This window comes from Hipposideros armiger, unplaced genomic scaffold, assembly GCF_001890085.2.
Source record: "Hipposideros armiger isolate ML-2016 unplaced genomic scaffold, ASM189008v1 scaffold_117, whole genome shotgun sequence".
Classification (NCBI taxonomy): Eukaryota; Metazoa; Chordata; class Mammalia; order Chiroptera; family Hipposideridae; genus Hipposideros; species Hipposideros armiger.
The window spans coordinates 1,274,288-1,294,587 of NW_017731467.1; the positions used below are offsets into that span (position 1 = coordinate 1,274,288).

The 20,300-nt window shown below is 41.3% G+C and overlaps 1 protein-coding gene across 1 annotated transcript in view; it reads left to right on the forward strand.

Annotated features, from left to right (window-relative positions):
• ADAMTS12 (ADAM metallopeptidase with thrombospondin type 1 motif 12) overlaps positions 1–19,898 on the forward strand; it is a 284,062-nt gene extending 264,164 nt beyond the window's left edge. The window contains exons 22-23 of the mRNA XM_019647855.1: positions 4,480–4,639; positions 15,989–19,898. Of these exons, the coding sequence (XP_019503400.1) occupies positions 4,480–4,639; positions 15,989–16,167 (339 nt within the window). The 3' untranslated portion in view covers positions 16,168–19,898. The remainder of the gene's footprint in view (positions 1–4,479; positions 4,640–15,988) is intronic.
• Positions 19,899–20,300: the final 402 nt, after the last annotated feature.

Genomic DNA, 20,300 nt, shown 5'->3' on the forward strand with positions numbered 1-20,300 from the left:
TGAGGGAGAAGGGGAAGGGATTAGACAGCATAAATAGTAACTACAATATTGCCACAGGGACATGAAAGACAATTTGAGGAATATAATTAATAATGTTGTAAATATTTTGTAGGGTTTTAGATGGTCACATGTCTTGCTAGGGAGACCGCATCATGGATGGGGTAGAGGCTTGATCACTGCACTGTACACCTGAAGCTGATGTTGTATAATATTATATGTCAACTATAAGTGAATATATTTATATATAGTCATGGGACGTGGAGTATAGTGTGAGAGTGGAGTCAAGGGATTTGTAATAGATATGTATGATATTGGGGGGGGCAGTGGGGCAGCGGATTGGGGGAGGGGTTTCTCACTTCAAGGGGTAAAAAGCATAACTATTGTACTGTGTTGTACAGCTGAAACTAATTCTAAAAAATGTGTATTTCACAATAAAAATAATTAAAAAAAAAGAATTTTAGAAAGTGAGGATAATTTTAAGGGATCTCGAGGATAATGTCAAGTGCTTAAACATTTGCACTATAGGGATCCCAGAAAGGGGAGAAAGACAGAAAGAAACAGAAACTTTATTTTAAAGAAATATGGCTGAAAACTTTCCTAACCTGGGAAGCAGATAGTTCCAAACAAGATAAACCCAAAGAGACTCACACCAAGACATATTGTAATTAAAATGGCAAAAGTTAAATAGACAATCTTGAAGGAAGCAAGAGGAAAACAAATACATACAATGAGAACCCCATAGGCTACCAGCTGGTTTCTCAGCAGCAACTTTACAGGCCTGAGGTGAGTTGCAGGACATCTTTAAAGTACTAAAAGAAAGGAACCTACAACTTAGAATAACTTACCCAGCAAGGTTGTAATTCAAAATTGAAGGAGAAGGGCTGGCTGAGTGGCTCAGTTGGTTAAGAGCTCGCTCAAGAGTTTGAGCTCTGAGCAACAGCGGTTTGATGCCCAGCCCGAGCTGAGCAGCAAACAGGTGGCAGGATGGCTCAGCTTAAAAAAAAAAAAAAAGAATTGAAGGAGAGAAAAAGATTTTCCCAGACAAGCAAAAACTAAAGCAGTTCATCACCATTAAACCAGTTTTACAAGAAATGTTAAAAGGTCTTCTTTAAGCAGAGAAGGAAAGGCCATAACTAGAAATAAGAAAATATGAGAAAGGAAAAAAAATCTTACAGATAAAGCCAACTATTTAATAAATACAGTGTATCAGACATTTTAAAAGCTTTTACAAAAGACTAAGGAAAAAGGTATCAAACTCAGCTAAAATTACAATAAATAGTTAGGAGATGCACAACACAAAAAGATCTAAAATGTGACATCAATTACAAAGTGTGGAGGGGGCAGTAAAAATGAAGTCTTTGGAGAATATATTTGAATTTGAATGCCTAACAGCTTAAAATAGACTGCCATAGATATAGAATGACGTACATCAACCTCACGGTAACCAAAAACCAAAATCCTACAAAAGATGCAGAGAATAAAGAGAAAGGAACCCAAACAAAACACTAAAGAGAACCAGCAAACCACAGGGAAGAGATCAAGAAAAGAAGAAAGGAACAAAGGAGAACTATAAAAACAACTAAAAAATAACAAAATGTCAATAAGTACATACTTATTAATAATTACTTTAAATGTAAATAGATTACCTGCTCCAATAAAAAGACATAGGATGTCTGAATGGGTTAAAAACATGATCCATCCATATGATGCTTACAAGAGACTCACTTCAAATTGAAGGACACAGACAGACTGAAAGTGAAAGAATGGAAAAAGCCTATTCCATGCAAATAGAAATGAAAATAGAGCTGGGGTAGCAAGCAATACTCATATCAGACAAAACAGACTTTAAAACACATAATGTAAAAAGACATTACATAATTATAAAGGGCTCAATCCAAGAAGAGGATATACAGTTGTAAATATCTACTCAGCCAACATAAGAGCACCTAAATATATAAGCAATTATTAATGGACATCAAGGAAAAAATACAGGGCCAGCTAAGTGGCGCATTGGTTAAGAGCTGGATTGGGACGCCAGCTCTGAGCAGCAGAGCCCCGGTTCGGATCCCACATGAGGACCAGTGACACTGCCCTCTACAGCTAAGATGGTGAACAACAGCTTGACCTGGAGCTGGGCTGCCGTGAGTCGCCGGTGACAGCGTAGGCTGCGGCCCCTGTGGGCTGCCATAAGCTACTGTGTGTGGCGGCAGCCAGCGTGCGTGGCCAGCAGCTGGTGTGAGCTGCCAAGAGCTGCTGTGAGTGGCCGTCCAGAGGCCAGCAACCTATCTGCCTCACCCAGGAAGAGAGCAATGATAACACCAACATGGGCCAGTGAAGCAACATCATCCACAATTAGACTGAAGAACAAAAGGACAGCAATTTGTCTGTTCCCCTTCCCCAATTCTCCAGTGCGGTTCCCCTCCCCCAATTCCCCAATAAAATTTTTTTTTTTAAAGAAGAAATACACAGTAATACAGTAACAGTAGGGGATTTTAATACCAACTCACATCAATGGATAGATCATTTAGACAGAAAATTAATAAGGAAATAATAGCCTTAACTATCACTTTAGAGCAGATTGACTTAATAGACATTTATAGAACATTTCATCCAAAAACTTCAGAATACACATGTTTTTCAAGTGTACATGGAACATTTTCCCAGATAGATCACATATTAGGCCACAAAACAAGCTTCAATAAATTCAAGATTGAAATTGTATCAAACATCTTTTCCAACCACAATGGACTGAAACTAGAAGTCAAATACAGGAAGAAAACTGAAAAAAAACCATAAATACATGGAGACAAAACTATATGCCACTGAGCTACCAACGGATCAAAGTCCATATTCATGAAGAATTTTACGTGAATTCACTGAGTAAAATTACGTTCAGATTTCATAGAAATTTCTGACTTAGTAAAGCAAACATTTTGCTTTGCATGTTCCATGTTGACTACCATGCTCCAGACTTTATAAAGAGTAGAATTATAGAAGTGGATGTTAAGCAAGATTTGATGTTTCTCCTCCTATCCCATATGGGAGTCTTGTGGGAAACAGGGTTTCGTAGCAGTATTCTGAGTTTATCAGTGGTGTCCCAATGTGGAATTTTTTTTATCTAGTGAGCTGGGTGACCACTGATATTTCAAATGACAAATGGAATCTTTGGGGCCTAGTGACTTATCCAGAATTTGCCATGCAAGAGACTTTTTCAGCCAATAAATCAATGGCTATTTATTGAATGTCAGGCTGTGTTTAGTTAGCACTCATCTAATTGTCAGGCAGGAAAGAGAGACTGGTTTCTATCCTCTGGGAGATTTTGATTACATAATAAAGAGGAGGCTAAATGTAATAAAACGTGAGCTAGAAGATAAATCACAAGAGTACAAGTGGTTTGCAGTAGCCAAAAGGTGGAAGCAACCCGTGTCCATCAGTGGATGAATGGATAAACAAAATGTGTTATATACATACAATGGAATATATTTTACCTTAAAAAAGAAACTCTGGCATGTATTATAACATGAAGGAAACTTGAAGACATTATGCTAGTTGAAGTAAGCAAGTCACAAAAGGACAAATACTGTATGAATTTACCTACTCGTATATGAGGTACCTACTATAGTCAAATTCAGAGTCAAAAAAATAGAATGGTGCTTGCCCAGGCCTGGGGGGTGGGGGTGGAAGGTGAAATGAAACTCAGTACCTTATTTAATAGGTACCGAGTTTCAGTTTGGGAAAACTAAAAACTTCTAGAGATGGATAGTGGTAATGATTGCACAACAATGTGAATGTGCTTAAGGCACTAACCTGTGTACTTAAAAAATGGTTAAAATAGTAAACTTTGTTTTATATATTTTACCAGAATAAAAAGAAGTTTTAAAAGAGTAAACTCAGACACATTTTCTTACATCCTCAGGAATCATCTTACATAAGCTACTCTCACAGGCTAGAGAACCTCCCCTCTGCTTGCATCTGGTCTGTTAGAATGGCTTGAGAACACACGTGGTCTCGCTAGGTCCATTCTAAACCCTCCCTGCATCCCACACCATGGATTTCCTCTCCCACTTTCCCCTTTAACATACTCTCTGCTTCCCTTGTAGCTGTATCCCCTTTCCTCACATCTGAGTCCCAGGCCCAGTGATACTAGTTGAGAGAAACTGGTTGACTTAGGCAGCCTACGGGACCCAGATATGATTTTTTTTCCTATTTTGCTTGTAGTTCAACCTCTGTCCACATTCTTCAGAGAACCCAATAATAAATTAAGTGAAATTCAATCCACACAATCTATAATACAGACTCTTCCTAAATTCACATCTCCAAATTACTGGTGCCTTTATTCTATGACTCCTTCAAAAAGTCTTCTGATAATTGAGACTTGCCCTACTTGACGACAGGGGGTTAGAGGTGTTCTATTGGAGTCCCCCCTGGTGACCCTGGGGAAGAATTCTGACTCTTTTCCTGTGCCCCCCCCCTTTTCAGTGCACTGCTTCCTGTGGAGGTGGCTTTCAGAAGAGGGCTGTCCACTGTGTCTCCTCAGAGGACAATAAAACCGAAGACCAAGAACTATGCCTATGTGATCATGAACCCAAACCTCTGGAATTCCAAAAATGCAACCAGCAGGCCTGCAAGAAGAGTGCTGGTGAGTAAATGGCTTGGCTCCATTGGGAGCTTTTCATTAATAAGTTACCCTGTATGACTTCAATTGTGGGTAGTTTTAGACCCCTTTACTGAGCCAGGAATCTTAATGCGGAAGAGGCCTGCCAGCTCGCCTGGGAGCAAGCTGTTGGATTTGGTGAGTTTTGACTTTTGATTCCTCGAAGGATTATCTTATCCATTTTCCTGTCTGAAAGCATGTTCACATTGACATCACCCCTAACTGATGAAAATCACTTCTGGTTTTTCAGAGAGTTCTGAGTGTGATGACTGTAACTCAGTTCTTGTCTTCTTGAGGGAAACAAGTCAATCAAGAGACAGAATTGTGCAAGCACAGAATAGTAAGAAGCTGATTAGCAAAGTGCATGTACTCCAGAGATAACGGAGTGGGCTGTCCCAACAGAGGGAAAAGCAGCCTGTCCTTACATTGTATGGGAGTTTTTATTTCTATGAATTGTCTCCCCCACCTCCCTCTCCAATATCGCTCATCCTTCCAGCTGGTGTGCCTTGTACTCCCTTCTTGCTCCTGAGGTTGTGTGAGCTCATTCAGTGGCCCTGAGAAGCAGGCTGTACATTATGATAAACGGGGTGCTTTTGCCATCCCTCTCCGACATTTTTCCTTCTTGCTTTAGGGACATTTGTGAGTCCACTATCCTGCTGAGCTCGTCCTTTTGTGCCCACCTTTGTTTATAATATCTGTGACCTAAGGAGGAGCAGCTGCAAGGGCTGGTGTTTTTTCTCTGTGTCTATGAATATGTATTTTGTTTGCTCATTTATGCTGTTCTTTAGATTCTACATATAAGTGAGATCATATGGTCTTGTCTTTCTCTGTCTGACTTATTTCACTTAGCGTAATATTCTCTAGGTCCATCCATGTTATTACAAATGGTAAGAGTTCATTCTTTTTTATGGTAGAGTAACATTCTATTGTATAAATGTAGCACAGTTTCTTTATCCCATTGTCTGTTGATGTGTATTTCAGTTGTTTCCATATCTTGGCTACTGTGAATAGTGCTACAGTAAACATAGGGGTGCATATATTCTTTCAAATTAGTATTTTGGGTTTCTTTGGATAAATACCCAGGAGTGGAATTCCTGGGTCATAAGGTAGTTCTATTTTTAATTTTTTGAGGAACCTCCATACTGTTTTCCATAGTGGCTGCATCAATTTGCAATCTCATCAACAGTGCTCCAGGGTTCCCTTGCCAATACTTGTTGTTTGTTGATTTATTCATGACAGCCATTCTGGCAGGAATGAGGTGTTCATTGTGTTTTTTATTTGCATTTCTCTAACAGTTAGTGACATTGAGCATCTTTTCATATGCCTATTGGCCACCTGTATGTCCTCTTGGAGAAATGTCTCCAAAGATGCTTAGAGATGAGAGGTAGTGAAACCTGTGGTCTGTTACCCTGCTCCCTGCCTCCAAGTACTGAGGCTGGCATTCAACAGAGACAGCCATTAGAGTTAATATCCTGAGAAACATTTTCCTAGGCATTGTTGGTTTATAAACCATGCATCTATTTAACAAATATTTGTTGGGCACTGACTAAGTGCTAAACATAATGTCAACAAGGAACAAAACTACAAACCAGTGATTCATTGATAATGGAGGTAAGGGTGTTCTATGAGAGTACTTGGGAAGGGCATCAAATGTAACCTGGGGAGAGTAGGGAAAGCCTCCAGAGAAAGTGAAGGATGTGTAGAGAGGCTAGGTGAGAGGTTCCAAGAGAAACTTTCAGTTTCTACAGTCAACAGGAAGAAGATGATGTCATGACACATAAGTCTAACTCAAGTACAAAGTTCAAGGGGATTTAGGAACCAATAGGGCTAAAGAGGTAAGCTTGAGCTATAGGTTAAAGAGCCCTGTAAAGCATGCTAATGAATTTGGACTTTATTTTTATCCCTAGGGAAGAAGGGAGCCATTGAAGTATTCCAAACAGGGGGGTAAAGATAAGGAAGTCATCATGCTGGCAGCAGTGTAGATGACAGAGAAGGAAGACCAGTTAAGAGATCAGTGGTACCCGAAGCAAGAGATGTATATGCCATGAACTAGGGCAGTAGAAATGCAGATGGAGAAAAGCTGATTTAAGAACTACTTAAAGAAAGACTTGACAGGACTTTGTGCCTGAGGAAAGAGGGAGAATAATGCCCAGATTTTTTACTCGGGCAGCTGAGTACATGAGGCTACCATTCACTGAGAGAGGAAGCCCAGGAGTGGGTTTGGGAACGAGGAAAGGTAATGAATTCTGCTTGAGATAGGTTTTTTGAGGGAATCTATCAATCATTTATGTAGGAGTGTCCTGTGATTGATTTTCTACACAGGTATGGAAGCCAGTAGAGAATTCTCGTTTGGAAACCCTGAGCACAATGCACTAAGGGGTAAAATGCTTTAGGTATGATTATCATGTGCAACTTCCTTCTGACCAAATTGTATTTAGGGAAGCTATCACTGACCATGCTTGAAACTCTAAAAGAAGCTACCTTGGGCTCATTTTAAGAGATGTTATTAACTTTTAGTCTTGCAGACTGTTTCTACTCAAAGTGTGGTCCCCTGGACTAGATGCATCGACATTATCTGGGAGCTTGTTAGAAATGTAGGATCTCAGGCTTCACCTCAGACCTACTGAATCAGAATCATATTTAAATAAGATCCCCAGGTGATTTGGATGCACATTAAAGTGTGAGAATCACGTTTTTTCTAGACCAGGGGGCTAACTTGAGACCCTCTTCTTTTGATGTCATTTCATCACCTCTGATGATATCACGTTTTTAAAATGTTGAGGCTGAGCCAAAGCCTGGCACTAGCAGCAGCCGGCCTCAGTATGCAACTTAGCCTCTCCCAGGCACCTCCAGGCCCAACATTGGTGCAACCATCTGCAGATCACTTTGTAGCTCCTAGCAAGTGGCCTGGGCAGGACACAGGCAGCAGCTGAGCTTGGCCTTCACCAGAACCCCTCCCAAGAGGTCTCAGAACCAACAAACCCAGTGGCCAGCACCAACCAACCACCTCCACAAACAACACACCTAAAGGGCAGGCTGGGCAGGCACCAGAACCCTACTAAAGCAGATCCTGCTCCATAGGGTCAGCTCATGCACAACAGCTCCTCCACTGCAGTTACTACCAGTCCTCACAACCAATCAACCTGAGGATCAATTCCTCCCATTGATGTGCAAAGAGTAGCCAAGGCTCAACTACAACAGGAGGGCACACACAACCCATATAAGGGAAACATCTGGGGCACCAGGCTCAGGTGACCAGGGAGACTGTGCCACTGGGCCCCAAAGGATACCTGCTACATAAGACCACTCTACTAAGACTGGGAAACATAGATAGCAGCTCTACCTAATACACAGAAACAAAAACAGAGAAGCAGCCAAAATGGGGGAGGGGAGAGAAACATGTCCCAAATGAAATAACAGAAAAAAGCTCCAGAAAAAGAACTAAATGAAATGTAGATAAGCAATCTACCAGATGCAGAGTTCAAAACACTTGTTATAAAGATGCTCAGTGATCTCAGGGAGAACTTCAACAAAGAGATAGGAAACATAAAAATGAAGACAGAAAACATAAAAAGAAACAGTCAGAAATAAAGAATACATTAGAGGGAATCAACAGTGGATAAAGGAGACAATTCATCAAGAAGACATAATGCTTATCAATATACGTGCACCCAACCTGAGAGCACCAAAATATATAAGCAATTACTAACAGACCAAAAGGGAGAAACTGACAAAAATACAATTATAGTAGGGGACTTGGATACCCTACTCTGAGCAATGGATAGATCATCCAGACAGAAGGCAATAAGAAAATATCAGCCTTAAATGACAAATTAGCCCAAATAGACTTAATGGACATTTATAGACCTTTCCATCCCAAAATTACAGACCTAACATTCTACTCAAGTGCACATGAAATAGTCTCAAGGATAGACCATATGTTGCGGCACAAAACTAGTTTCAAAAATTTAAGATTGAAATTATACCAAGCATAGTTTCTGACTTCAGCAGTATGAAATTGGAAATTAACTTCAAGAAAAAAGCTGGAAAACAACAAATTCATGGAGATTAAACATGCTGCTGAACAACTATTGGGTCAAAGAAGAAAAGAAGAGATCAAGTGATTCATAGACACAAATAAAAATGAAAATACAACATACCAAATTTTAGGTAGGCAGCAAAAGTGGGATTAAGAAGCAAGTTTATAGCATTACAGGCCTACCTCAAGAAACAAGAAAAATCCCAAATGAACAATCTAACATTACAACTTAAAGAACTGGAAAATGAAAAACATATTGAAACCCAAAATCAGTAAAAGGGAGGAAATAATAAAAATCAGAGTGAAAAATAAGTGAAATAGAGGGCAAAAAGAAAACAGAATAAATTAATGAAACAAAAAGCTGGTTATTTCAAATGATAAACAAAATTGACATCCACGGCTAGACTCACAGAGAAAAAAAGACAAAATCAGAAATGAAAGAAGAGAAGTTACAGTGGACACCACAGAAATACAAAGGATTATACAAGAATACTGTAAAAGGCTATACACTACCAGATTTTATAACCTAGAAGAAATGAACAAACTCTTAGAAATATACAACCTTCCTAGACTGAATCATGAAGAAGTGGAAAACTTAAATAGACTGATCACTAGTAAGGAAATTGAAACAGTAATCGAAAACATCCCCAAAAACAAAAGGGAAATGAAAATTAAAACTACAATGACATATCATCACCTCACATTTGTTAGACTGGCTATTATGAAAAAGAGGAGAAATAACAAGTGTTGGAGAGGATTTGGAGAAAAGGGAGCCCTCGTACACACCTAGTAGGAACTATAAATGAGTGCAGCCACTATGAAAAACAGTATGGAGATTTCCTATAAAAACTAAGACTAGAGCTACCATATGACCCACCAATCCCTCTTCTGGGTAGCTACCTGAAAATATTGAAAACACTTATTTGTAAAGATGTACATACCCCTGTGTTCTATTGAACCATTATTTACAATAGCCAAGGCATGGAAACAACCTGTGTGTCTTTTGACAGATTAATGGATTTTTAAAATGTAATAGTATGTATATACAATGGAATACTACTCAGCCACAAAAAGATGAAATATTACCATTTGACACAACATGGATGGAGTATTATGCTAAGTGAAATATGTCAGATGGAAAAAGACAAGCACTGTATGATTTCACTCATATGCAGGATTTAAAATAAAAAGCAACAATAAAGAAAACAAAACAGAAAAGCTCGTAGATACAGACAACAGAATGGTAGTTATCAGAGGTGAAAGGCAGTGGGAAGAATGAAGAGGGTAGAGGGTGTTAAATATATGGTGATGAAAGGAGGCTAGACTTCAGGTATTGGGCACACAATAGAGTATACAGATGTCATATTATTATTATTTTTTTTAAGCTTTTTATTGGGGAATTGGGGGAAGGGGAACAGACAAGTTGCTGTCGTTTTGTTCTTCAGTCTAGTTGTGGAGGATGTTGCTTCACTGGCCCAAGTTGGCACCATCATTGCGCTCTTCCCAGGCGAGGCAGATCAGTCGCCAGCTTCTGGACGGCCGCTCACTGCGGCTGCTGGCTGCTCACGCTGGCTGCTGGCTACACATGGTAGCCCATGGCAACCCACTGCAGCAGGGGCTGCAGCCTACGCCGTCGCGGGCGACTCACAGCAGCCCAGCTCCAGGTTGAGCTGTTGTTCAGCATCTTAGCTGTAGAGGGCAGTGTCACTGGCCCTCATATGTGGGATTTGAACCGGGGCCCTCTGGCGTCCCAAGCTAGCTCTTAACCAATGCGCCACTCGGCTGGCCCCGGATGTCATATTATAAAGATACCCCTGAGCCATATATAAGGTCACCCCAATAAATTTAATTTAAAATAAAATAATATTGAAGCTATAGAATCCTTCTATGTTATGTTGATTTTTATATAATTGAAGTATCAACACAGTCTTAGTTGAACATGCCTAGTACTATTGGTTTTTAAAAAATTATATGTAAATTGTCTTTAACTGTCTTATTGCTGGATAAGGCAGTCTTCAATACTCAAAACTGGGTTAAATGCATCCCTGATATTTTTTATCTTGAATTCTCACACTGAAGAGATGGTGACTAACAGTTGGCTGGCAATTGATGTAAATAACAATGAGTTCCACTTACCAACAATAATCAGGGCACAAAGGTTAATTAGCTTCTCTTGAAGGCAGAGCCATGCTTACTCATAGAGAAACAACATGAAAGAGCAGCTGTGAGAAATTCCTTGATTTAAAGTACTAACCACATGCCTCCTTGTCTACCATGCTCCCCAAAATGCTTTGAAAATAAGCCATTCAATGCCCAGATTCTTGTCAGCCGTCCAGCCATCACAATAAGCACCCTCTATGTTCACCTTATAAGACTGTGTATGAATTCATGTATTTTTGCTTTCTTCAAGGTCGTTATACTTCCTTTGGGTGCCATCTAAATTGTTAGTGACTTAAAATCTAAATCAGAACTACCATTTCCATATTAGGAACTATAAAAACCCTTTTCATGTACCTGAGCTAAGAAGAAAAAAAATTTTAATTCATCCAGAAATATTTACTGCGTATCAGCTATATTCTAAGCATTACATTCATAATGATTAAAAAACCAAAGCAAAACCCTTATGTGCACTATTCTTGGGGTTTCATTTTTGTTTTTTAATTTGAAGAGTGAGGGGTAAAGAAGGCAAGAAAAAGAATAAGGGAAGTATTAGGGACAGTGCTTAGACCCAAAGTTGATACAAATGAACATTTGAATCAGCAAACTTTCTACTGGAGAATATTCTTCCAGATGAATAGGATTCCATTCATTCATTTATTCAGCAGATAATATTGATCACAAGATATATCTCAGGCAAGTGTTAAAGAAGAATATTTATATCTACAAGTAAATTTCTATGAGGATCCAATGAGATAGTATATGTCAAGCACATTGCCTGGCATGTGGTAAGTACTTGATAAATTTGTATCTGTTGTTATTTTAATGGGGAAGGGGTACAGTAGTTTCCTAGGGCTACCATAACAAACTACCATAAGCTAGCTGACTTAGAACAAGAGAAATGTGTTCTGCCACAGTTCTGAAAGCTCTAGCTCAGGCCATGCTCTCTCTTAGCTTTTGGTAGTTGCCATCAGTCCTCAGCTTCCTTTAGATTGTAGCAGCATAACTCCAATATCTGCCTCCATTATACTATGGCCTTCTTTCCTCTGTGTGTCTGTCTTCACATGGCTTTCTCCTGTGTGTGTGTGTGTGTGTGTGTGTGTGTGTGTGTGTGTGTCTGTCTCTTCTTGTAAGCACACATTCATTTTGGATTAAGGGCTCACCCTTCTCCAGCATGACCTTATCTTAATTTACATCATAATATACCTACAAAGAAATATTTCCAGGCTTTTGCTCCAAGATGGTGGTGTAGGAAGACCCTGAACTCACCTCTTCCCACTAACACATCAAATTTACACCTATAGGTAGAGCAGTTCTCCCAAAGAATAACTGAAAGCTGACTGAATGGCTTCTGCACAACAAATGAGAGAGACCACATAGAAATGGGTAGGAGAGAGAGATACATGGTACCATGGGATCCCCATCCCCAGTGCACTGACTTGCGGTAGGGAGGGATCACTGAAGGGCCTGTGCTCAGACTAGCCTGCCCTGGGGCGTAGAAAAAGCACAGTGGTTTAAAGGAAACCTAGACTGTATGGGAAGTAAATCCATTTACAAACCCTAGCGCAGTGGCCAAATGAGACGGGAACTGGGGGAGCACCATTTGTTGCCCTTCCCTTCCACCTTGATCACATGGGTAGGAGCACAATCCAGGCACTCTAGCCAGTTGGCCAAGGCCATCAGAGTAGGCAACAGACCCCAGATCCACACCAGCTCCATAGCTTGTTCCTAGGATCACCCATGGCCCACACCCTCTACAACTGTGCTCTGGGTCCCAGCACAGCTTGCTCCCAGGTCTCCTTGCAGCCTGCTCCAAATACTGCTCCAGCTGCTTCCCAAGGCAGCCCCAGCATGGCTTGCCCCCAGGACTCTCCACAGTTCCCACCACTCTAGATACAGCTCCCACCCCATTCACCTTGTCCCCAGGACTTCCCACAGACCATGTTTACTTCAGCTACAGCCTGTCAAGGTGGCCCTGGGTTGGCTTGACCTTGGGACTCCCTGTAGTCTGAGCTCGCTCCAACTACAGCACCGACCAGCCTGCCAAGGTGGTCCTGGTGCAGCTTGCCTCTTGGACTCCGCACAGCTCACACCCACTCTAGCTACAGCTCCCACTCTGGTTTGGCTTCTCCTTGGGACTTCCTGCAGACCATGCCTGATTCAGCTACAGTTCCAACCAGCCTGCCAAGGTGGCCCCAGTACAGTGTGCCCCAGGTCTCCCTCTGGCCCACCGAAGACACCCAGCACATGCAGTCTACAATGTTTACAAAGCTCCTACACAAGGCCACTTCTTTAAGACCAGAAGAGGTTGCCGGTTCACCTAATTCATAAAAACAAACACAGAGAAATGGCCAAAATGAGGAAATGCAGAACTATGTTCCAAACAAAAGAAAAATAAACCCTAGAAAAATAATTAAGTGGAGACAATCTACCAGATGAAGAATTATGACAAAGGAGGCTAGGATATACACTGGGGTAAAGACAGCGTCTTCAATAAATGTTGGGAAAACTGGACAGATACATGAAAAAAAAATAAAATGAAACTAGACCACTTTTTACACCATATATAAAAATAAACTCAAAATGGATTAAAGACTTTAAATGTAAAACCCCAAACCATAATACTCCTAGAAGAGAACATAAGCAGTAAACTCTCTGACATTGCTCTTAGTAATATTTTTTCTGATACGTCTCCCTGGGCAAGGGAAATGAAAGGTTAACAAATGGGACTACATCAAACTAAAAAGTTTCTACACAGCTAAGGCAACCATCAACAAAACAGAAAGACTACATACCGAATGGGAGAAGATGTTTGCCAATGATACATCCGATAAGGGGTTAATATCCAAAATATATAAAGAACTCATACAACTTAACATCAAAAAAACAAACAACCCAATTAAAAAATGGACAGAGGACCTAGACTTTTTTCCAAAGGGTACATACAGATGGCCAATAGACATATGCTCCACATCACTAATCATCAGAGAAATGCAAATCAAAACTGCAATGAGCGATCACCTCACACCTGTCTGAATGGCTATCAGTAAATCAACAAACAAGTGTAAGCTGATCTTTGACACGTCTTCCTCTCTGCAAGTAGCCCCAAAGCACTCACACACTCATGGCAGAAAGAAGGCGGGGCAAAGAACGACCCCAGATGCACGTTCTCCAACACCATCCACAAAGGCTTCAGGAGAGGCTGGCTAAGAAACTGGAGCAGCCCTGCCACCCAGGCTTCCATGCTGGGCCCTGCGCCAAAGCCAGAAGCTAGGAAAGAATCTTGCCTTGCTCTGAACAGCAGTCCACAGAGAATGGCTCCACTGAAAAGGCTTGCTACTCTGGGGAGGATGTGGGTGACAAAGAGCTCTAATCCCTTTCCATGGTAGGAATACTTGGTCAAAACACGTACACTTCCTGAAACAGCAGAGCATGCACCAAGTTTTCCATAGGATTTTAAGAGAGATTGATTTTTATAATACATGTAGAAGAGGCCTGAAGAAGAAAAGAATTGAGCAATGAAGAGGTTTGGGGTTCTAGGAACATCATGTTACCTGTTACAAAGAGCATTTAAAACTTGCTCACAAAATGGAATTTGACAGATAACAGAAAACATTTCTCCACAAAACAAAAAAAGAACAACAACAACAAAAAAAAACCAACAGGGCACCATCAAGGGAAGGATGTGTTCTGAGGAGATAAAAAGCATTTTTTGCCTTCATGACCTGAAGGTGAAAAAGCAGAGGGAGGCAAAAATACTGTCTCAGGTTTTGAGTAAACAGGGTATTACTTTAATTTCTACTTTTATTGATGGCTGTATTGACAAAGGACAACAGCCTGTTTTTGTTGAAAAACTCTCTTCAGGACTATTCAAATCTTTTCTGTAAAGGAGAAAGAAAGACAGCTAGAACTCTGAGAGGCACTCGAGTAAAGTTTGAATCAATTTCATTTTCTGGAAGAAAACTCTGTTATGTGGGCCTTATTGAATTCCTTATGGTGGGCCAGCAGTGTGAATCCCACCCATAATCAGTGAGGTGGTAGTTCATGAGAATTCTAGTCTAATTCCCTGTTCCATGTTTGAGGAGAGCAGGGCCCCCCCAAATTGAAGGATTTACTTGCCCGGAGCTAGTTAGAGAAGAACAAGGATTAGAACCCAGGTAATAATTATATACTTACTGTGGAGATTATTTGTGTATGTCTGCCACCTTCTTCTACGTGGGACGTTTCTGGAGGATAGTGACGCATTGCTCGCTCTGCCGACCGCTGCTCAGGAAGCATTGGTTAGCTGGCTAACTGGGGGATTACATGGCACTCTGAATGGTAGGGCTGATAAAAGCAAGAGATCTGGGGTCCCTACTGCCTGTGTCCAGATCTAGCTGTGCCATGTATCAGCTGGATAACATTGTGCAAGTTCCAAACTTCTGTAGGCCTCACATTCCTCATCTGAAAACAGAAAGGAGAGTTGGATTTACCTGACAGGATGGCTGTGAAGACTCAGTGAAGCAATGCATGTAAAACATTGCATTCAGCTGTTGCATAACAATACTGCATAGCAAAACACCTCTAAACTCAGGGCTCTAACACGACGATCATGCATTTTTTTGCTCAGCATCTACAGGTCAGCTAAGGCTCAGTTGGCTGGTCTTGGCTGCAAGCTATAGATTGGGTCTAGGTCCACTTCATAAGTCTCTCATCCTCCTTGGTTCAGTAGCAGCACAAGCCAAATTGTTCTCATGGTGACATCAGAAGCTCACAGGGCAGGCTCATCCTTCTGCACACTCCAAGGCCCCACAGGAATCATGTCTAGTAATCTCCCGTTGTCCAGAGCAAGTCATAGGGCTGAACCCAAAGTCAAGAAGTACGGAAGTATCACCACCCACCAGGCGGCCATGTCAAAGGTGAGAATGCTTAACACTGCTACAGGGGACTGAAGAATTGTAATGGATAATTCAGTTTAACACAAACACTTTTCACAGTGCCCGATACATCATAAATGTTCAGTGGAAGTCCACTGATATTATTCATTGTTATGGAGTCTCTCTTGGTAGACATATAAAGTCTTCCACTAACAGAAGTTACGCTTATTCACTTACAAAGGATAATCTTTGGCATTTTGTTATTTTTTTCTCCTCCCACAGATGTGCTTTGCATCAAGGACAACTTATCAACCAGTTTCTGCCAGACACTGAAAACCATGAGAAAATGTTCTGTGCCCACTGTGCGGGCTCAGTGCTGCCTCTCATGCTCCCAGACATATGTCGTCCACACCCGAAGGCCAAGAAAGCCACAGTTGCTCAAAACCCCCAAAGCATTCTAAGTCCAGGAGGAAGCCACCCGCCACCAGAGACTGCCACAGTCTGCTGACAGTGACCTGTTCTAGCTCCACGGGCCACTTCATGGTTTTACTCTGTGCATTTCAGGTCCAACTTTGGGTCGTAACAAAACAAAATCCACTGTGTTCCATTGGTGACAAAATGTCCTTTGCAGGAGGTATGGGACTGTGACACTTGATGCTCCCTGATAGACAAGCAAAATACCCAGGAGAATTAGGCATCTCCTGGACTCAGCTCCTGGGAAAGTTGCCAGATTAGGCAAGTCTGTGAAATGATGTCTTTTTTTTTCCCTCCTCAAAGAGAAAAACAAAAGAGACCAGATTTTTCCCAGACTACCTCAAAAGTATCAGGAAACAGAACCGCATTTACCCAGGAAAAAAAGAATCTTATCAATTAACCTTGGTAGAATCATCCTTTATCTTTTCTCTTTCTTTCTGCTGGGGACAGCTGCTGTTTAAAATGTCATGGGAGAGCTTTTAGGAACGTTCCTTTCATTCATCCAGGCAAAGGACCACTTTCTTCACCCGGTGTTCACCTAGGGAGGAAGAGAAAGTACTGGCTACATCCCTTAGTCTGTCCTTAATTGCTGTAGACTCCATATCTGTCTGGGCTCTTCAGACGCCCGTGCCCACCTAGAGACACTAGAATAAGAGGAAACGAGCAGAAACTGTAGGATTTAGTAAACCTAAGGGATTTAGGTGAGTCATACAGAAGACATTTTTGACCTGAGGATAATTTCTATGAGATCTCTTAAAAAGCAAAGGAACAGAAATCGAGTATTTGCTAACACACTTGACACTTGAACAACACGGGTTTGGACTGCATGGGTCCACTTATAAATTTTTTTCAGTTAATACCTGTACTGCTTTCCATCCACACTTGGCAGTCCGTGGATATGAAGGGCAGACTGTATGTGTTGATCTGTGCCATTTTGTGTAAGGGACTTAAGCATCCACGGATTTTGGTGCCTATGGGGTGGTGATCCAGGAACCAATACCCCACAGATACCAAGGGACCACGTACGTGTGAGGGAATCAAAAGTTAACATGCAGATTTTCCACTGTGTGGGGTTTGGCACTCCCAACCCGCATTGTTCAAGGATCAACTATATAAGAAAGGGAATGTGGGCCTTTATTCTTCCCACTTTCTCGGGAAATATCCATTCCTTTGCAGAAGAACAAGTGAGCCTTCCTGTCTGACTTTTCCTTTCTAGCATAGTCCCTGCCTATATTCTGGTCCATGGATGCAACCTCCCACCTAACCCCAGGTTGGAAAAGGAAGCTTCAGATTAAAATATTTCAGAGACCCTGGTAAATTGTATTAAGCACAAGAATTTAATACAGACTTCTAGTCTCAAGAAAAGAAACCCAGACTTCTCAAAAGCGAGGCAAAGAGGACCTACTTCCGAGTGCACCCAGTAGTTATACTTTTGAGGGTCCTTTTCCTTGAGGGGAACAAGCCAGTCAGGGGGACTCCAAAAAACTGAAATGGAAGTTAAAAGGCTTATTCTGGATCTCCCCACCACCCATCAGGAGCCAAAGTAGGCTGTGGTCTCAAATTCAAGGCAAATTTCCTGGTTTCTAAGGGGAGGAATTTACATGAACTGAACCCAGAGAGAGAGGGTGGGTGGAGTCTCAAGGGGAAGCCGCCCACAGATCAGCCCTTGACAGATGGGAGGCAGGGATGTGGCCTTCATGTAATGGGCAGCATATTTTCAGACTCATGCACAGGTACAGTTACTATTCACCATGGAGCACAGTGTCCCATATCTCCTTTGAATTATCTACCCGTTCAGCAGAATGGTGCTATTGAAAAATGGTGCTAATACCTAGACGGTGGCAGAACGTAAACATAATAAATAGATGTGCAAGTGGGTAAGTCCATCTACATCTTCTGTTAAATGTATAATGGTGTTGCTGGCCAATGCCAGTTCTACTGCTCGGGTACCAGAAGCTTAAGATTTTTATATTATGTGCTTTTTTTTTTTTAAGCCATCAATGTATATTATTCCGATAAATTTCTGTGGAACATAAACACTGGGATTGGGATGAAATTTAAGATAGGCCAGAAACAAGAGGGAAGTAGAAATGTTTACCTAAAGCCAGGGAACTTATTTCTAGATAATAATTACAGTTTTGTATTCTCTCTCTTCAAATAGAAACATTGCTGGCTGATGACAATCTCTGGTGAAATAATAGTTTGAGAGAGAAGATGCTTAAATTGTTAGTGGAGCAGAACCTAATTTTTTTCTAATGAGGCATTCATCAAGACTGTTTCTGAAGTATCGTGTAGACTTTCAGAGGGATTCATTTAGTAAACCACATCGATTTAACCTGTACTGTACTATCACAGGGTTGTGCACGTTGCCATGACCAGTCTTACAAAACTCAGGAACAAACTCAGCTTCCTTCTGACCTCAGCAAAATAGGCCGGATTTCCCAGTACACCAGATGTGATTTAGGACCCATGTAGCTAAGATGGTAGAAATGGAGGGACGGCCTAGCCAGGTGCTCCATTCTAGGCCTTTCTCCAGTTTCTCAAAGGCAGAATATTGGCTCCTAGTCATGTCTCACAGATGTGCACTTCCTGTTTTGAGGCTGTGTTGTGAGACAGTTGTATGGGTTTTGACAGATCGCTGTGCTTGTAACAAGAGAGGGGACTTAGATTAACCGGGAGACTCTGAAGGTAAGAACATACATGGTACCTTCACCATTTTCTTTGATGCTCTCAGGAGCCAACATGAAGCAGCATTTGTTGGTTTATTTCATCCATGTCTGCCTTCCTTTCCAACTTGAATGAGCAAGTGAGATGTGTAGCAAGAGACACTGGATATACATTGGTCATAAACCAGAGAAGGCTGCCACGGGGCCTGGTGCTCAAATCCATTAAGGCTCTCAAACCCAGTTTTGTTTACATTGCCTTCCATAGGGGTAGAGTTCTCTCTTCCCTGAAAAGTTGTGAGTTAATGTAATTCTTGAACATCGAAACATAATTCAACACTGTGAGAAAACAATATTTTAAGAGACTAAACAGTGAATACTTTTCTAAAATAGGAAATCATTTTGTGATACAAACAATTGCTTCTTTGGAGGAATGACTTGATTCACAATGGGTTTTCTTAAACAAGAGCACACTCCCCTTGGTGGAGTCCTACCAATGCGATGCTTTCAGGTATTTAGTGAATGTTTTTGATCACTTACATCAAGTTTCGGAAACAGAATTTGAGGGGCTTACATTGTTTCAGATCACAATTTCCCAATCAATTGGCTAAAATCCCCCAAACTCTGAAAGCTACACTTTGCCACCCCACCGATTGCAGGTCTCAGCTCTTCTCCCTCCTGACTTTAAGATGAAGTGTATCTGGGATACTGCACAGCAACTCACTTTTGAAAGAGACCAAATGACAAACTCCTGGTGCTACAACTTAGTCAACATATTTGATGCTACTCCTGGTTTCTGTATTGCTAATTCAAATATTAGTAGTAGTAGTATTAAGTTATATTACTAATGAAAAAATATGGTTGGGGAAGCACTCTTCTACCTATCATTGTCCTCCAAATTGGTTGTATGATACATATGGCCCAACCCACTGCCCTCCCTGCATCTCTGTGCTGCTTTGCCAGGCCCAGCCTCAAGGGGTACCCCACTGGGTACTTCAGTATTTAAAAACATACTGTAATCATAGCCTGCCATGATATGGCATCAATAAATGGCCAAACTCATTGATGTTTCCATGTGATTCATTTTCCCCTGCTGTGAGACTCCCACCCCCCACCAGTGGTACCCTGGAGTTTAGCATCCTGGAGGAGGATGCTGTCAATGTCTTCCTCCCACACTCCTTGCAGATTGTCTCCTACTCCATCCCTAAATTAGTATGGCAACAGATGAGTCACATCCCAGGTGAGGTAGAACTTCTACCTCTTCTCATGAATGATTATGCAATGACTAGCAATCTACCATATGATAATATGAAGTGATGCCTAAAACTCTCCACAATACCAGATCCAGTGTATCAGACTTGCTGAGTAATCTACTCCCTCATCTTATCCAAAGTGTAGACATGATGTTTAAGAGAAAGTAACCCACATCTAGAGGAATTCGGTTTGGAAATCTAATT